This window comes from Paroedura picta, chromosome 1 (assembly GCF_049243985.1).
Source record: "Paroedura picta isolate Pp20150507F chromosome 1, Ppicta_v3.0, whole genome shotgun sequence".
In the NCBI taxonomy this organism is placed as follows: Eukaryota; Metazoa; Chordata; class Lepidosauria; order Squamata; family Gekkonidae; genus Paroedura; species Paroedura picta.
The window spans coordinates 33,313,305-33,327,857 of NC_135369.1; the positions used below are offsets into that span (position 1 = coordinate 33,313,305).

General features: G+C 42.7%; 1 protein-coding gene across 1 annotated transcript; it reads right to left on the minus strand.

Annotated features, from left to right (window-relative positions):
- Nucleotides 1-328: 328 nt before the first annotated feature.
- On the minus strand, nt 329-13,206 carry PEX13 (peroxisomal biogenesis factor 13). Its single transcript, XM_077332971.1, has 4 exons — nt 13,046-13,206; nt 8,297-8,994; nt 5,283-5,408; nt 329-3,067 (listed from the first exon to the last, which is right to left on the minus strand). The coding sequence occupies exons 1-4, from the start codon at nt 13,096-13,098 to the stop codon at nt 2,769-2,771; spliced, it is 1,176 nt and encodes a 391-aa protein (XP_077189086.1). The 5' UTR covers nt 13,099-13,206; the 3' UTR covers nt 329-2,768.
- Between the last annotated feature and the right edge of the window lie 1,347 nt (nt 13,207-14,553).

The window sequence follows — 14,553 nt, forward strand, 5'->3', positions numbered from 1 at the left end:
GTGGTAATTGATGGCATAACATCTAAGAAGTTTCCATGCCCATTTTCTGTTGTGTGCACCTAGATCTATTGTGCTTGTTATGTTATGCACTTGGTTAGTAATTTAGGCTACATCTACCAACTTCAAAAAACACTGGGTTGGATCCATCTATGTTTTCAGGCTGCAGAGTACAACTTCCTCACATCCCCTCCCTGTAGCACCTCAAAGCATAATTATTCTAACGTGCAGAGCCTATCTCAGAATAACTTTTGCAGGATTTCATTCATATTGATTGCTGTGTTGATGTCAGTGTAAAAGGAATATTCCCAGAATAAGAGAAGCACTCTAGTCAAGTTTCAGTGAAATTTAATAGATTTATACAGGTTACTCCAACTGCATGATAAACCCTTCAGTAAAATTTAAATTAACCACTTTCTTTCTGGTTCCACAAAAGTTAGTACAAAGGATAAGAGCCAAGGTTCACTATGCATACTTACCTTGTCATAGGCATAGTATGACACTTACAGTGATTTGTTACATAAAGTTAAACAAGTACAAAGTAAAATAAGGACTGTAATCCCAAACAAATTTACCAAGTAATAAATCTCATCTAGTGCATAAGAATTTATTGCCTAGTAAATACAACCAGGAGCAAGCTTAAAGTTAGTCAGTGAATGTTTCTTCTCTCCAACCAAATATTTTTCAGTTCAGTTTTGTGAGGAAAAAAAATTACCACAAGTATAAGGACTTGAAGTGAAAAGACCTGGAATCAAAACTACATCTGTGAAGTCTTCCTGTTTGAGTATTCAATAGATTGGAAAATGAAAAGTATCTCCAGTTAAAATCTCAACTTCCTAGAATATTTCAGTCACTGCAATTTCCCTTCTTTCTCCAGCAAAGGGACTTCTGTTCAGAAAGTCATCCATTTCTAGTAAAATGATGAGCCTTCTTGTTCAAGATTGGCCTGCCAGGTTTGGATGGTTTTTCATTCTCATGTCCCATAGTGACTTTAATCTCACTCAATAAGAAATTCAACTTTTTCTACCAGAAGTCATTGCATTGCTCCATTAAAAAAAAACAAAAACGGAGGAAGATGTAAATGTTATTCCAGACTCTTTGTATCTCCTTGCACAATAAACAGGTTAGCAATTCTGGCTGCTTTTACTAACCTCCCTCCAGTAAAGCTACCTGATCATGTAAACTATCACTTTAAACTGTTCATTACCTGCATTTATTTATTTCAGGAAACCAGATTGCTCAGAAGTGCGTAGTAGTGATGCTGTTAAAAATTACTAGACTGCTAACTGGCTCACAGTGAAAAATGTGGACAAGCCTCACAGAAGCATTTTGATTTTAAAACAAACCAAAAATCATGATGCCAAATTAGAATCAGAATGAATTTTCATTTGGACTATGGAGAAGAGAAATATATTGCTAATTCAAAGCTAGAGGTCTGATTTGCCACTCCCATCTTATTATGTACAACCTGAAATTAGCTCGTCAAGTGTTCTTGGGATAAACTTGGATTGTTAACGTAACTATTCAGAAGAGTATGTCCTTGATACAGAAGAATCTGTGAGTTATAAAAAAAGAAAAACCTTTTCCTGCCAATTTGCCTCACATTTTCGTGTGAATATCATATTGGAAAGTATAGATCTGTTCTATTAACAGTGGTGCCTCCTCCTAGTATAAGCAGCCTCCCCCTAACAAAAGGGGCAGAGCATCTTGCAGCATCAGGAAAAACTCCTACCTCCAGAAGGAGCAGCTGTAGATGAACAGACCTGTGGGAGCCTTAGGCAACCTGTACAGTCTTAGGCAAATATGACAGGCTGACTGCAGAATGGTAAGTGAGAAACTAAACAAGTTACAATTTTAAAGCAAGAGCCATAGGAAAAAAAATTCCCCATGATTTTAACAACCACTCAAGTTTCAATTGTTCTACTAATTGTTGGTGATTTGGACTTAAACATGTGGATCTGTTGCCATTATGTTTAATTTGTGTCTTAGTAAGATTTACTTGACAGGGAAAACAGCAGTGATGCAGCTTAATTCTAGAGAAAGAGTGATTTGTAAGTCAGTCTAGGCAAACCATTGCTGGGACATGAACCAGCACAAAAGAAGGAATTGTCAAAGTTCAGACAAATGCAGTAAGAACGTTTATCTCTGCAAAAAAGGATGAAATGACTTGGCAGGACAATCTGCTTGGAATAATAATTAAGTCGATTTTGTGTCGGGTCAATTATTTTCATACAAAGCCAACCAGTAGAAGCATTTAAATCCTCCCCCATCCAACATTTCCCCACTGTTGCCCTGAAGTTTCTATGATATTGTCCCTAACAAAAACTGAGTTTAAGAAGAAAAATCGTCATAGGATGCTCAGAGACTCTTAGAGACGCATCCTTTCATTTGATTTTGCCAGCTGCCACTGTGACAGCATATCAAAATGGATTCTTCCGTCTGAGGAAACGAATTTAACCATGGAGCTGTCTAAAGAACCTGCAACTACTGCTGGTTCTCTCATGAGATCCTGGGGCTGTGCCTTCTTGATTCTAAAAATCACCCAAGCCTGAGATCTAAAACTGATTCTATCTAACTGAATCTGGCCATCCAACATTAACTGAACCAAGCAGAGTGTTAGGGACAATAATGTTGCTTGTTATATCTCTTCCAGGATTGAATAGCAAATTACCTGGATATGGTCAACAACACCATTCCACTACATCACTACTGAATGGCTACCTACAATATTACTAGTAAGCACAATCTCTTTGATGAACACCACAGATGTATCAAAGTTCCTGTTTGTCTCCAACAAGGACAGCAGAGTCGGATGTAGCAGGGCCTTTATTTGTTTCCACAAACACAGACTCAAAGGCAGCTTCTTGCTCTTCTAATGTGTCAGCAGCTGTAGCTCCTTGAACTGAAGCTGTGTCGGTAAATGCTGGCTGATGCTCCGTAATCTTCTCCAACTCTGAGGTTTTCGTACCTTTCCTTTTGCCAAGTATCCTGACATAATTCGCTGGCACAAGTCCTGTTGTCTGGCCATCACGGCTAGCCAAAAGCCAGCCACGTATTTTGGGTTGCCGTTCTGGTAAGAAAAAGGAACTTTGAGTTACACAGAGAATATTGACATATTGGCATAGTTCAAATGTAACAGAACACCATGATTTGTGCAGAAATGTGCAGGAGGGCATTTTATAAGACAATAAGACTTATTTGTAGTTGTTGTATGTATTATCTTGATTTTGTTGCCTTCTGTCTTAATAATCTATTTTCTGAAGTGTATATGGCAGGCTTTCTAAACCAAGGTTTCATGAAACCCTGGGGTTTCTTGACACCCCTGGAAGGGTTTCCTGGATGGGTGGCACTTAATTAAGTTTTAATATATTTTTAAAAACTGATAAACATTTATTGGGTGATATGACCAAATGGCCAGTGGTGGCCACACAGCTATGCCTCCCAGCCATATTCTACACAATTGTTCCACTTCTGAGGTTTCTCGAGGCCTGAAGTATGTTTCAGGGGTTTCTAAAGGCTAAAGAAGTTGAGAAAGGCTGGTTCATGATATGGTAAGCCTGAAACAATTTTCTGCTTTCATTTTTTTCCTGATTCTGTAACCCAGTCCAATTGCTTTGTTTATTGGATGCTTCACACTGAATGGATTTTTAAAAATATTTTGTAATCTGCCTTGAATCTCAGTGAGAAAGGCAGTCTATAAATAAATTAAATAAAAATAGTCTTTCTACTATATAACCTGGGAGATTTTCAGATTCTTGCACTCTTTCCCCATTCTTGACTTATACCTGGCCAGCTAAGGAATTATTACTGCTTTTGTGGTTACCCCCACAGTTTGCCATTATATCCACCCTATGGTTTGTGTTTTCCTTGGAAATTAGGAATCCAGCCTGGAAATTATTCACAAGGAAAGTGCAAGACATCATTTGTTTCCTGGACCAAAAAACAAGCTATGGTTTCCACAAAAGCAAAAGTGTTTCCTTAGCTGCTATGCACAAGGGGAGATGCTCATGCAAGTAGATCATCCTCCCTCCCAGATCCTTCATCTCTGATCAGTTCACTATTACCACTGAACCAAGACTGAGTTCTCCAGACTTTTGGAAAACTTAGCAAAGACTAGTTGTGCTTGATTTTGGACAGGACCCCTAGTTTCTTCAAAACACAGTAAAAACGCAACTGAATGATACTTGAGATATAACGATTAAGTCAAGTTCAATGATCAAAAGGCCAATATTTGATGAAGCATTAAGAATACACACATGCACATATTCGGAATTGGAAGGTTCTCTGCAATTCCTTGAGTTACGTATTAAAGTACAGGTGGACAGTCCAATTTTGGATACCTGGCATATGAAGTGAAGTTCAATACTGAACAAATGAAGCTTTATTGCAGTGAGCACAGCCATCAATCCACATAGATCAGTGTTGCTCACACTCTGGGGTGTTCCCCAACTACTTGAGATGATGGGGACTGTGTTTGGCAAACAAAGTGTATGCTCTGCCCAGTGAGCTATGCTCACTCTTCAAGTTACAACCTAAATACGGAATACTCAAAGTAGCCAAGAAAATTAAAATAAGTTTATTTTAATGTATAGTCAAGGTCTGTTTTGCAGCACTTCAAAAGATTTTGCAATAATGCTCAAGTGCACAGTAGCAAACAGCTGACCTGGCCTAATGGGTGGTGAAGGGAGGTGAAATGGTAGCAAGCAGAAGGACTGATTGGGTGGGGGGGGGGAGGAAGAATGAGGCAGAGAACTCAGAAGGCAGCAGACCAAGGTAATTGAGGGAGTAAACATAGCAAGGAGATATGACATGGAGAAGAATACTCGGACAGAAAGCCTTGAGCAATCCTGAGGAGCTAAGGAGAGGAAGAAGAGGAACAAATCTAAAAGGGGAAGAAATATTCAGAAGAGAGAAAGAGCAGAAGAACATTGTCAGGAGCTGCAGAAAAAGAAAGGTTGAAATTCATACACTGGTCTGAAATCACCAATCACATTCCTGGCAGCAGGCCTCTTATACAATTATACTGGCACAAGATAAAGCACAGCCTTGCCTGCCTCCAGGGCAAAGACACAACAGTTTAGAAACAACTCAGTAAGGCTTACTTTGCTGAGATCAGCTGAGAGATGTGGTTCCAATACCCCAGAGATTTAGCAGGTTAGCCTCCAAGGCTCTCCCAACTATTTATGACATACTCTAGCAAAAAAACTTTTTATAAACATCTCGTTTATTTTAAAGCACCACATTGACAACTGGGGAAAATGCACAATAATTCAGAACTGCCTTACCTTTGGGAGCTAATTTTAGCATTTCACCAGCACGAAAAGAAATTTCTTCTTCTGAAACAGCATTGAAGTCATACTCTGCTCTCCCAACAACATGATCATCCTCTCCACTTGCCCAGTTACTGGAAGCTGTTCCACAGAACCAGAGTGAAACAAGTAAATATAACTCAACTGCATCCATACAGTGTCTCACTTCCAGAAAGAGCTGTGCAGTGACTAACAGGGATCACCAACTTCTTTGAGTCCGTGGGGACCTTCTGAATTCTCAGCCTAGTTGCCAACTACAGTCTTTAGACTTTTAACCTTGTCTGTAGGGTCCCCTTGATGGCAGTTTCTGATTATTTTATTCTGTTGGCTTTATACTGAAAAACATTGCTTTGAAATATAGGGTGGATTATATTGTTTTATTTGTTTTGTTGTTTATAAAGTGCCTTGGGCTTGCTGTGAGCAAAGAAAGACAGTATTTTAATAAAACGTATACGTTTTTGACTGTGAGATCATAATCCAATAGCTCTTGATTGGTTTGGTTGCATAAATGCTACCAGAAGAGGTTCCACTTGACTATATTCCAGGAAGCCTCTCTCCACCTAACAGATAATTACTTTAACTCTCAAATGACAGCTAGAGAACAACCCTCAGATATCATCACTTTTTTTTTTTTTAGTAAATATGATTCATCTTCCAGGAATGAGTAAAATAGGTCTCTTATTCAGCATATGCTTACAAACATTAATTCAAACTCAAGGACCAAGCAGAATCAGAATTTGAACCTGGAGCTTGAATTGGGTTGGCAAATTAAAATGGGAAGTGTGGCTAGCAACAGTTCAGGGGCAATACCAATGCATGGTTTAAGATGAAAAAGGAATGGAAGTTCGAATGTGCATCAGACATGGGAGGAGGGAGCATATATTCCTGAGGCTGCTGTCAACAAGGTGCAGGGAGCCAACATTACATTTATACTAGCCTGATAAATAAATAAACTAGCCACTTAGTCATCTGTTGCAAGTGAAAACTTCCCTCCAGGCCAATTTTAACCAAAGTTGCTTTTGTAAGGTAACCAGTGACTAATATGTAAGCTCATGAGCTAGTAAATGAGCTTGTAAACAACACACATAGAGCCTCTTGTGGCGCAGAGTGGTAAGGCAGCCGTCTGAACCTCTGCCCATGAGGCTGGGAGTTCAATCCCAGCAGCCGGCTCAAGGTTGACTCAGCCTTCCATCCTTCCGAGGTCGGTAAAATGAGTACCCAGCTTGCTGGGGGGTAAACAGTCATGACTGGGGAAGGCACTGGCAAACCACCCTGTATTGAGTCTGCCATGAAAACGCTAGAGGGCGTCACCCCAAGGGTCAGACATGACTCGGTGCTTGCACAGGGGATACCTTTACCTTTACCTTTAAACAACACACAAGAAGCATCTCAGATAACCAGGTAGGGATGCTTCAGTGAATTGTTCTTGAGCAATACAGGTCTACATGGACAAATTAAGTCACTAACTTCTGGGGATTTATATATTACTATTAGTAGTGCAAAGTAAGTTTGAGCTGACTACTGAACAATACGTTTTGCTGAGTCACTGACCAGCATCTTCCTTGCCATGAGGCACCCACACACGGATTCTGTAATTGTAATATACAATGGTTGAAAGTTACACAAAATTTTTCCATAGGCTACACATTCTAGGAATCAAGATAAAATAGCCAACACTCCGAAAAGTTGCGTGCAACCTGAAAACTTGTGCACTGCATCAAATATTTCCTGTCCTACATATAAAAAGCCCTCTCTATTTGTCCTTTTTGTCATCCAAGACCACTATGGCTCATCTACTCCAAGGTCTGACACCTTCATTTATAGGTAAAGAGCAGTTAAAAGCAAGTAAAATGATAACTTTCTGAAGATGAAGGAAATTACTTAATGTTTTAAAGACATATGCATGTATGTTCTTGTGTTATATTTACACAAGCAGATGAAGAAGAAGAAGAGTTGGTTCTTATATGCCGCTTTTCCCTATCCGAAGGAGGCTCAAAGTGGCTTACAGTCGCCTTCCCATTCCTCTCCCCACAACAGACACCCTGTGGGGTGGGTGAGGCTGAGAGAGCCCTGATATCACTACTCAGTCAGAACAGTTTTATCAGTGCTGTGGCGAGCCCAAGGTCACCCAGCTGGCTGCATGTGGGGGAGCGCAGAATCAAACCCAGCAAGCCAGATTAGAAGTCCGCACTCCTAACCACTACACCAAACTGGCTGATGCTAATGTAGTGCTCTTGCAAATCAATTAACATCTATATTATTATATGTAAACCGCTCCGCGGTTATAAATAAAAAGCTAAGGGCAAGTTGGGAGGAGTTAGGGCGGGCGCTGTCTGGGATAAAAACTCGGAGGGTGAATCAGGAGCCCCCCAACCGGCCGTACGCCTTCCGCTGCCTGCTGCACACAGCACGCTCCACCCACCCCTCCCTAGCGCTGCCAGCTGCCCTCTCCCAAACAATTCTTCCTTGCCCATTTTTATAAATGGGCTTTGTTTCTAGTTTGGTTATAATCATGAAAACTCATGGTTTTTTTACGGTGGGGCTGGTATTAAGAAATGGACTGCCTAAGATTGCCACATGAGTTCATAACTAGGGCAAGATTCCTGAGACTTCCTAATGAAGTTCTGTCTTTTAAACCAAAAGTAAAAAAGGTAAAGGTATCCCCTGTGCAAGCACCGAGTCATGTCTGACCCTTGGGGTGACTCCCTCCAGTGTTTTCATGGCAGACTCAATACAGGGTGGCCTTGCCAGTGCCTCCCCCAGTCATTACCGTTTTACCCCCCAGCAGCAAACTGGGGACTCATTTTACCGACCTCGAAAGGATGGAAGGCTGAGTCAACCTAGAGCCAAAGACTGAGAGAATTTGCATTCCAGGATAGCAAAAGCCAGTTTACTATGAACCCCATTCACACTTCTGATTCCCATCTGCAGTTCTGTAGGTGAAAATACTGTGCTCATGACATTCCTTCAGTTTTTATCATCCCCTTTACCTGTTTCTTCCTCACTGTAGGTGGACAGCAGCTTCCAAATGAGGTAGGGACCTCCAAGAACAACAGCAAAGAACAGGAAAATAGGCCAGGATTTTGCAGAGTTAGCAGCCTTGTCCTCAGGACCAACGCGAGCCATAGTTCCTTCACTTTCTGCCCACAAATCCTCATTCTCTGAATTTTTTCTCATACCCAGCAACCTCTGTAAACGCCTGTAGAGATACCTTATAGTTCTGACTAAAGCAAAAGCTGAAAACACCTTCGTGAAGTGTATTTTGAGTCGGGAGAAGTGGTTGGCTACATCCAAAACAGCTCGGAAACTGTTGTAGACAGCAGAAAACGTGGCGTCCATCATCATGCTCACTGAAGCAAAGGCATGTACTATGCTCTCAATGGACTGGAATGCACCACGGCTGCTCTCCTCAGCCTGCTGAACAAATCTGCTAGTAGGAATGTCATCCATTCGAAACCGATTGTAGCCCAAACCACCATACCCGTAACTGTAAGGGCTGTAGTTCCCGTAAAAGGAATTTCCATATGTCCCGTAGCCTGGAGAAAAAGAGCTGCTGTAAGCTGGTCTGAAAGTATTCAGGGAATTGTTTCCTGTCTGTTGAGATGGCCTTGGCAAAATAGGAGGGGGCACGCGTGTCAGGGTGGGCTGTCCAGGCCGAGTCAGCTGGCTGGTCATCACATCAGCAGATCTAAAATTCAGAAATCTACTATTAACACACAGCACAATTGTAAGTTTAGAATACTCCTCCATCTTGCACTTCTCCAAGCACTAAGGGTGGTAACAGTCCATCAGCACATGGCATAAGATGCCAGCAGAAAAGCTCTTGTGTTGGCAAGATGTACCACAGCGAGCAGAATGGTAAGATACAACTCTTTATTGTAAATCAAGCTCGTGCACGCCCATTTTAATCAACCTTATGCCCAACCCTCTTGACCAGGTATATTATTAAAATGAAGACCTTTAAATATAGTGTAGTAGTTTAGAGCGGCAGCTTCTAATCTGGAGAGCTGGGTTTGATTTCCCATTCCTCCACATGCTGACCTATGTGACCTCAGGCGCGTTACGGCCCTGATAGTGCTGTTTACACGACGCTCTTTCAGCCTCACCTACCTCAGGAAGGGAAGGCAATTGTAAGCCACTTTGAGACTCCTTTGGGCAGTGAAAAGTGGGATATAAAGACCAGCTTCTGCTCTTCTTCATAAATAATCCCTTTTGAAGCAACAATAAGAGTTTGACATCTGTTTTTGAGAAGCTCTTTTGGGAAGGCTCTCAACACAATGCCTCCCAGTAAAAAGGTTATGGATAGTTAATATGTAACAGACACTTGGTTAATATTTAGCACTGGAACAAGCATGAATTGCCTTGGATTAAAAACTTTCAATCCTATTTGGATGCAATCCACCTCTCACTGTAAACTCCCCTGCCCTAGACTTTGCTCTGATTCCTCCATCTATGAAGATAGTTGCTATCTATCAGGAGGAAGGCCTTCTGTGGTGTCTGTCATGTAAGGATGCTGTACACTGTAAAGTTCTCTGCATGTTCTTCCCTGGTTTCCTTTCACAGATGGATGAAATTATTTTTATTCCATTAAACATTTGGCGATTCACACATCCTACAGAGTTGTTTGAAAAATTATTTTAATTGATCCTTATCTGCCTTACTAGAAACTTTAGAACTATCAAAATATGAAACGGCTGGCTGAGATAAGATCAGACATTTTATCACATTTTAGCCCTTTGCATGGAAATGTGTTAATTTCCCATTCCTCTCATGAAAATTGAAAACAAGGGGAAAGAGGGGCCTCCTTGCTCAATTTCACTGACCAAGATAAAGCAAATGCTGTGCATTTAGGAATAAAACAAAATGATGTCCTACAGTGTAAGTATTTAGATCTGAAACTCCAGAGTTTCATAAACTTTGGTTGCAGGCCTATGCACACTGATCTATTATACAAATTCTAGAGAGGACAGCTATGGTACTCTGTTGCAGTAAAACAAAGCCATTAAGAGATTTACCAAGTCGGACATTTTTATGGGCTAGAGTTGACTGAAAGTGAAATAAGTCTCACTTTATTCCATGGGACTTGATTGCAAGTAAGCATGCACAGGACTGCCAATAGTGATACACTCTGAGACCACAAACCTTAGCAGGGTATAATTCTGCTTAAGACTGCACTGCTAGTCAGGTATACAAAGTACTGTCTTCAGCTAGCAAATGTGAGAATAAGTCCCATTTATCTCAATGGGACTTACTTCCAAGTAAACAAGCTTATACTGTTTGACTCATTTTATGAAACTAGGGAACATCCAGTAGAGTTTCAAGTTCATTTCAGAGGTTAATTGTGCAACATCCATCTCCATTTCACCTCCTGCAAATTACACCAGGTGCCTGATCCTAAATGCTAAACTAGGCTGGAAGTTCTGGATTGCCCAGAAGGGTCAGAGTATTGAATACAGCTAGCACCTGAATGGTGTCATCATTTGGACAAAAATGTTAGTACTGTGCCTCAGTTGTTTACCTGCAAAATTGTAACAACACAACCTTGCAAACAGGTTCACAAAACTGACTTGCCACAGACATTATAATTACCTTGCTCACCTATGCATAGCAATGGTATGATGATACAATATGCATACATATTTTGTGGCCTGGAAAAAAGTAACTTTCATAACCAAACTAGTTGCCACAGAATGTCTGTTGATGAATTTGGAATGATGTAATTCATGTGATCAATGTAAAGATATATAAATTATTTGATACTTCCAGAACCATTTTGAACAGCAAATCCAGGGTTATTTCAGGGGTCCACAAAGCTACAGTCTCCACTGCCTTGAAATGGATAGGATCAAACCAGCTTTTCTGCTAGTGAAAACGGAACGAGTCCCCTTTGACCACCAGCGTAAGGGGGGAGAGGAAAGGGGGGGTGGCTGCAGTCAAGGGCAAAACTGGATGAGACTGAGTGGGAAACCTGTCTGAATGCAACCCAGAAGCTGTTTGCTTCTCTTCTTTCTGTGGCTGCTCTTTCATTTACAGAAAGATCATCAGAAAATTGTGCCCAATTACAAGCAGTAAAAGCTTAAAGTGTAAAAGATAAGTCATATTTAGGTGGTACTTGCTATAAACCTAAGCCAGCAGAAACTACCTCTACTGATCTATCCTACAACTGTACTTTGAAGTTAAGTAGCATCAAATTCAATTGAACTTATTCCCAAAATAGCACAAGAAAGGATTGCAGTGAATGTAGCAGCATTGTGTAACCTTAATTATCCAGGAAAATGATAAACATGGAGGCACACCTAGCTTGATGAAAACAGGCAAGAGAAGTGGAGATGGGGAAAAGGATAAAATTAACACTAACCACAACTTCATGCATGCACCAACTTGTTGCGATTTTACTGGGGGGGGGATCCACTAGCCAAACTCATCATGCATGTTGGGAATGCACCTGGGGCTAGCCAATCAAATAAAAAAAGAACACCAAGGGACTGAGATGCTGTGGACTACTTACATAAAGCTTTGGAGAAGGGGGGGGGACTCAGATTCCAAATAATGCATGGGTGGACCAGTGGGGGGATATCTTTCAAAGCGTGAATTACAAAAGACCATCTATGCCAACTTTTGACCTCTGTACATCAACACTACCTCCCCACACACATACACACAGTGTGCACCATGAGAACTAGTCCAGTAACATGATTAGAAGCTTCTCCACAAAACATTACATTAACTCACTCACAAATGCATTCACTGTTGGCCATATTCTGTGAGAAAACTTTAACACCGGTCTTTGCAAACAATTCCAGAGGGACAGATGACAGCAAAAACAACAGTGAGTTTTGTGGCATCTGTGTGGCCTCAACTTATATGGATCAGGACCTACTTTGTCTGTTGCTATAGCATCAAAAATATATGTGCTACCTTTTTACAGGCAGCACAAATTTCACCACCAATTATAGTCACCGCATTAACAACAGCTTATTAGTTGAAAATTCTGCTCCTCCTCAGGTCAGAAGGTAGAAATTACTAACAGCGCCAACATAACAGAATACCCCCTGGAAAAGCTAGTGGGGTGACGAGGGACAAGAAACCTGTGGGTGCGGAGAGTTCTTATTGCCTCATCCAGCTGGTTTCACCCACCCTCCCTCCAAGCAGCTCAGGGCTGTCTATTAAACACAACACCCCTGCAAACTTAATCGAAGGAACAGTTTCACTCAAGGAAGCTAGCCTGCAACCTCACACTAGGCGCTGAAAGTGAAAGTCCATCTGAAACCGAGTAACACCTGTCTAAATTCCCTGAAGTCGGAGTACTCAGAAAGGCTGGACACTGTTCAGGAGAGCACTAAGGCTGTCCTCGGCTTTGATCTGAGCCCCGGCACTGCCAGTCCCCAAATTCTACATGCTCCTCCTTGAATCCCACCGCCTCCAATTGACGAAGCAAAGCCGGGGGAAGGGTCGCTCCCTTGGACGCCGCAGGAGGTTTCCCCCTGCCCCTGCCCTAGATCCGCAGGGGGGAAGTCGGGGGGGGGGGGGCTGCGAAGGAGAATGCGGCCAGCTTGGCTGCCTAAGAGGAAAAGGGAAGGCGCATCCTCCCCCCAGGAGTGGGTCGGGGGGCGGTGGGAGGGGGGGGACTGCAGCTCCCTCCCGCCAGAGCCTGGCAGCGGGAATGCTTTTCGTCTTGGCTTGCCAGGCTCGCTCTTCCTTCCTTCCTTCCTTCCCGTCCCGGCCAACCCGCCACTCACAGGCGCCTGTTCTCCCAAGGCTTGAGCGGCGGAGGTTGGTTAGCCGCCATCATCGCGCGACGACGGCTCCGCTGAAATTCCCCTCCGCTTCCTCGGACGAGCGTCGACTTCGTCGGCCCTACGCCGCCGTCAGTCCCGCCCCTTCCATCGACTATCTCTGGCTGCGGCTGATCGAGCCTGCATTCTCGCACGTATTAAGGAGCGGGTTCTTCCCCCCCGCTGCCGCCCTTTAAAAGCAACTGAGAGTGCTGCGTTGCAATTCCGGTCCCCAAGTGCAGATGAATAATAGGACTTTTACGACATACTAATAGCCGCTATCTGTTGCTGTGGTTTTAATTATTTGTTTATTTATTGACTTAGAATATCTCCCCCAATTGCTTTTTCTCCCCTCTCAAAAAGGCATACAAGGGTCTATACCGTTTTACTCTGACAACCTTGTGAGGTAGGTTGGGCCAGGCCGAGAAGCAATTATAGGTCTAAATAAACAAACAAAGCCACTGACCACCAGTCAATCCTAAGTAGGGGTGACACCTGGGATCTCCCAGTATTACAAGTGATCTTCAGACGACCAAGATCAGTCCCCCTGGAGAAAATGCCTACTTTGGAAGGTGGACTCTACAGCATTATACCCTGCTGAGGTCCCTACTAGAAACCCTAGGCTCCACCCCTAATATCTCCGGGTATTTCCCAACCTAGAACTGGCAACCCTAGTTCTAAATGCTTCCAGCCACTACTGGGCATACTATTGTCTACTTGGCTTGCCAGCTCCAGAATGGGAAAAGCCTGGAGATTTGGGAATGAAGCCAGGGGAGGGATCTGGGGAGGACCTCTGCAGGATGTGATGTCATACAGCCCACTCTCCAAGTCATCCATTTTCTCTCTAATCTCATCTGGAAATCAGCTGTAATTCTGATCTCCAGCCCTCACCTGGAGGGAGACAACTTTATGTTCACTACAGTCACATTGGCCCTATTCCTTCAAACACTCTCATGTGGAGGACTGACAAAGCATTATTAACACATTCTATATCAGCAGCCGATTCAGTGAGGAAGCGGGTTCCTCTGGTGAACAATACATTATTTTAGGGTTAGCGATGGCAGGCCATGATCCTTGCAGGGACCCAGTAGATGGCACATATGACACTACTACTTTCTGAGACCAGATTAGATCCAAAGATTTGGTATTGACCTTCAAAGCCCTAAAGGTCTGGGACCAGCATATCTACAGGGTCACTTCTCCCATTGTCCCCAAAAGAGCGTTACACTTGGCAGACAGACCAAAATTTTGCTCAGCGTCCCTGGCCCCAAAGCCAAGCCTGGTGGAATGCTGTGCCAATCACGATCAGGGCCCTGAGGATGCTCAATCAGTTCCACAGGGCCTGTAAAACAGAGCTATTCTATTATGCCAACGGTTGAGGCTGGGAATATAACACCCAATACTATTAAATTGGCTGGCCTCCCTGGGCAAGCATCTGATATAGTATGAAGAACCAATTCCTCACCCAAACA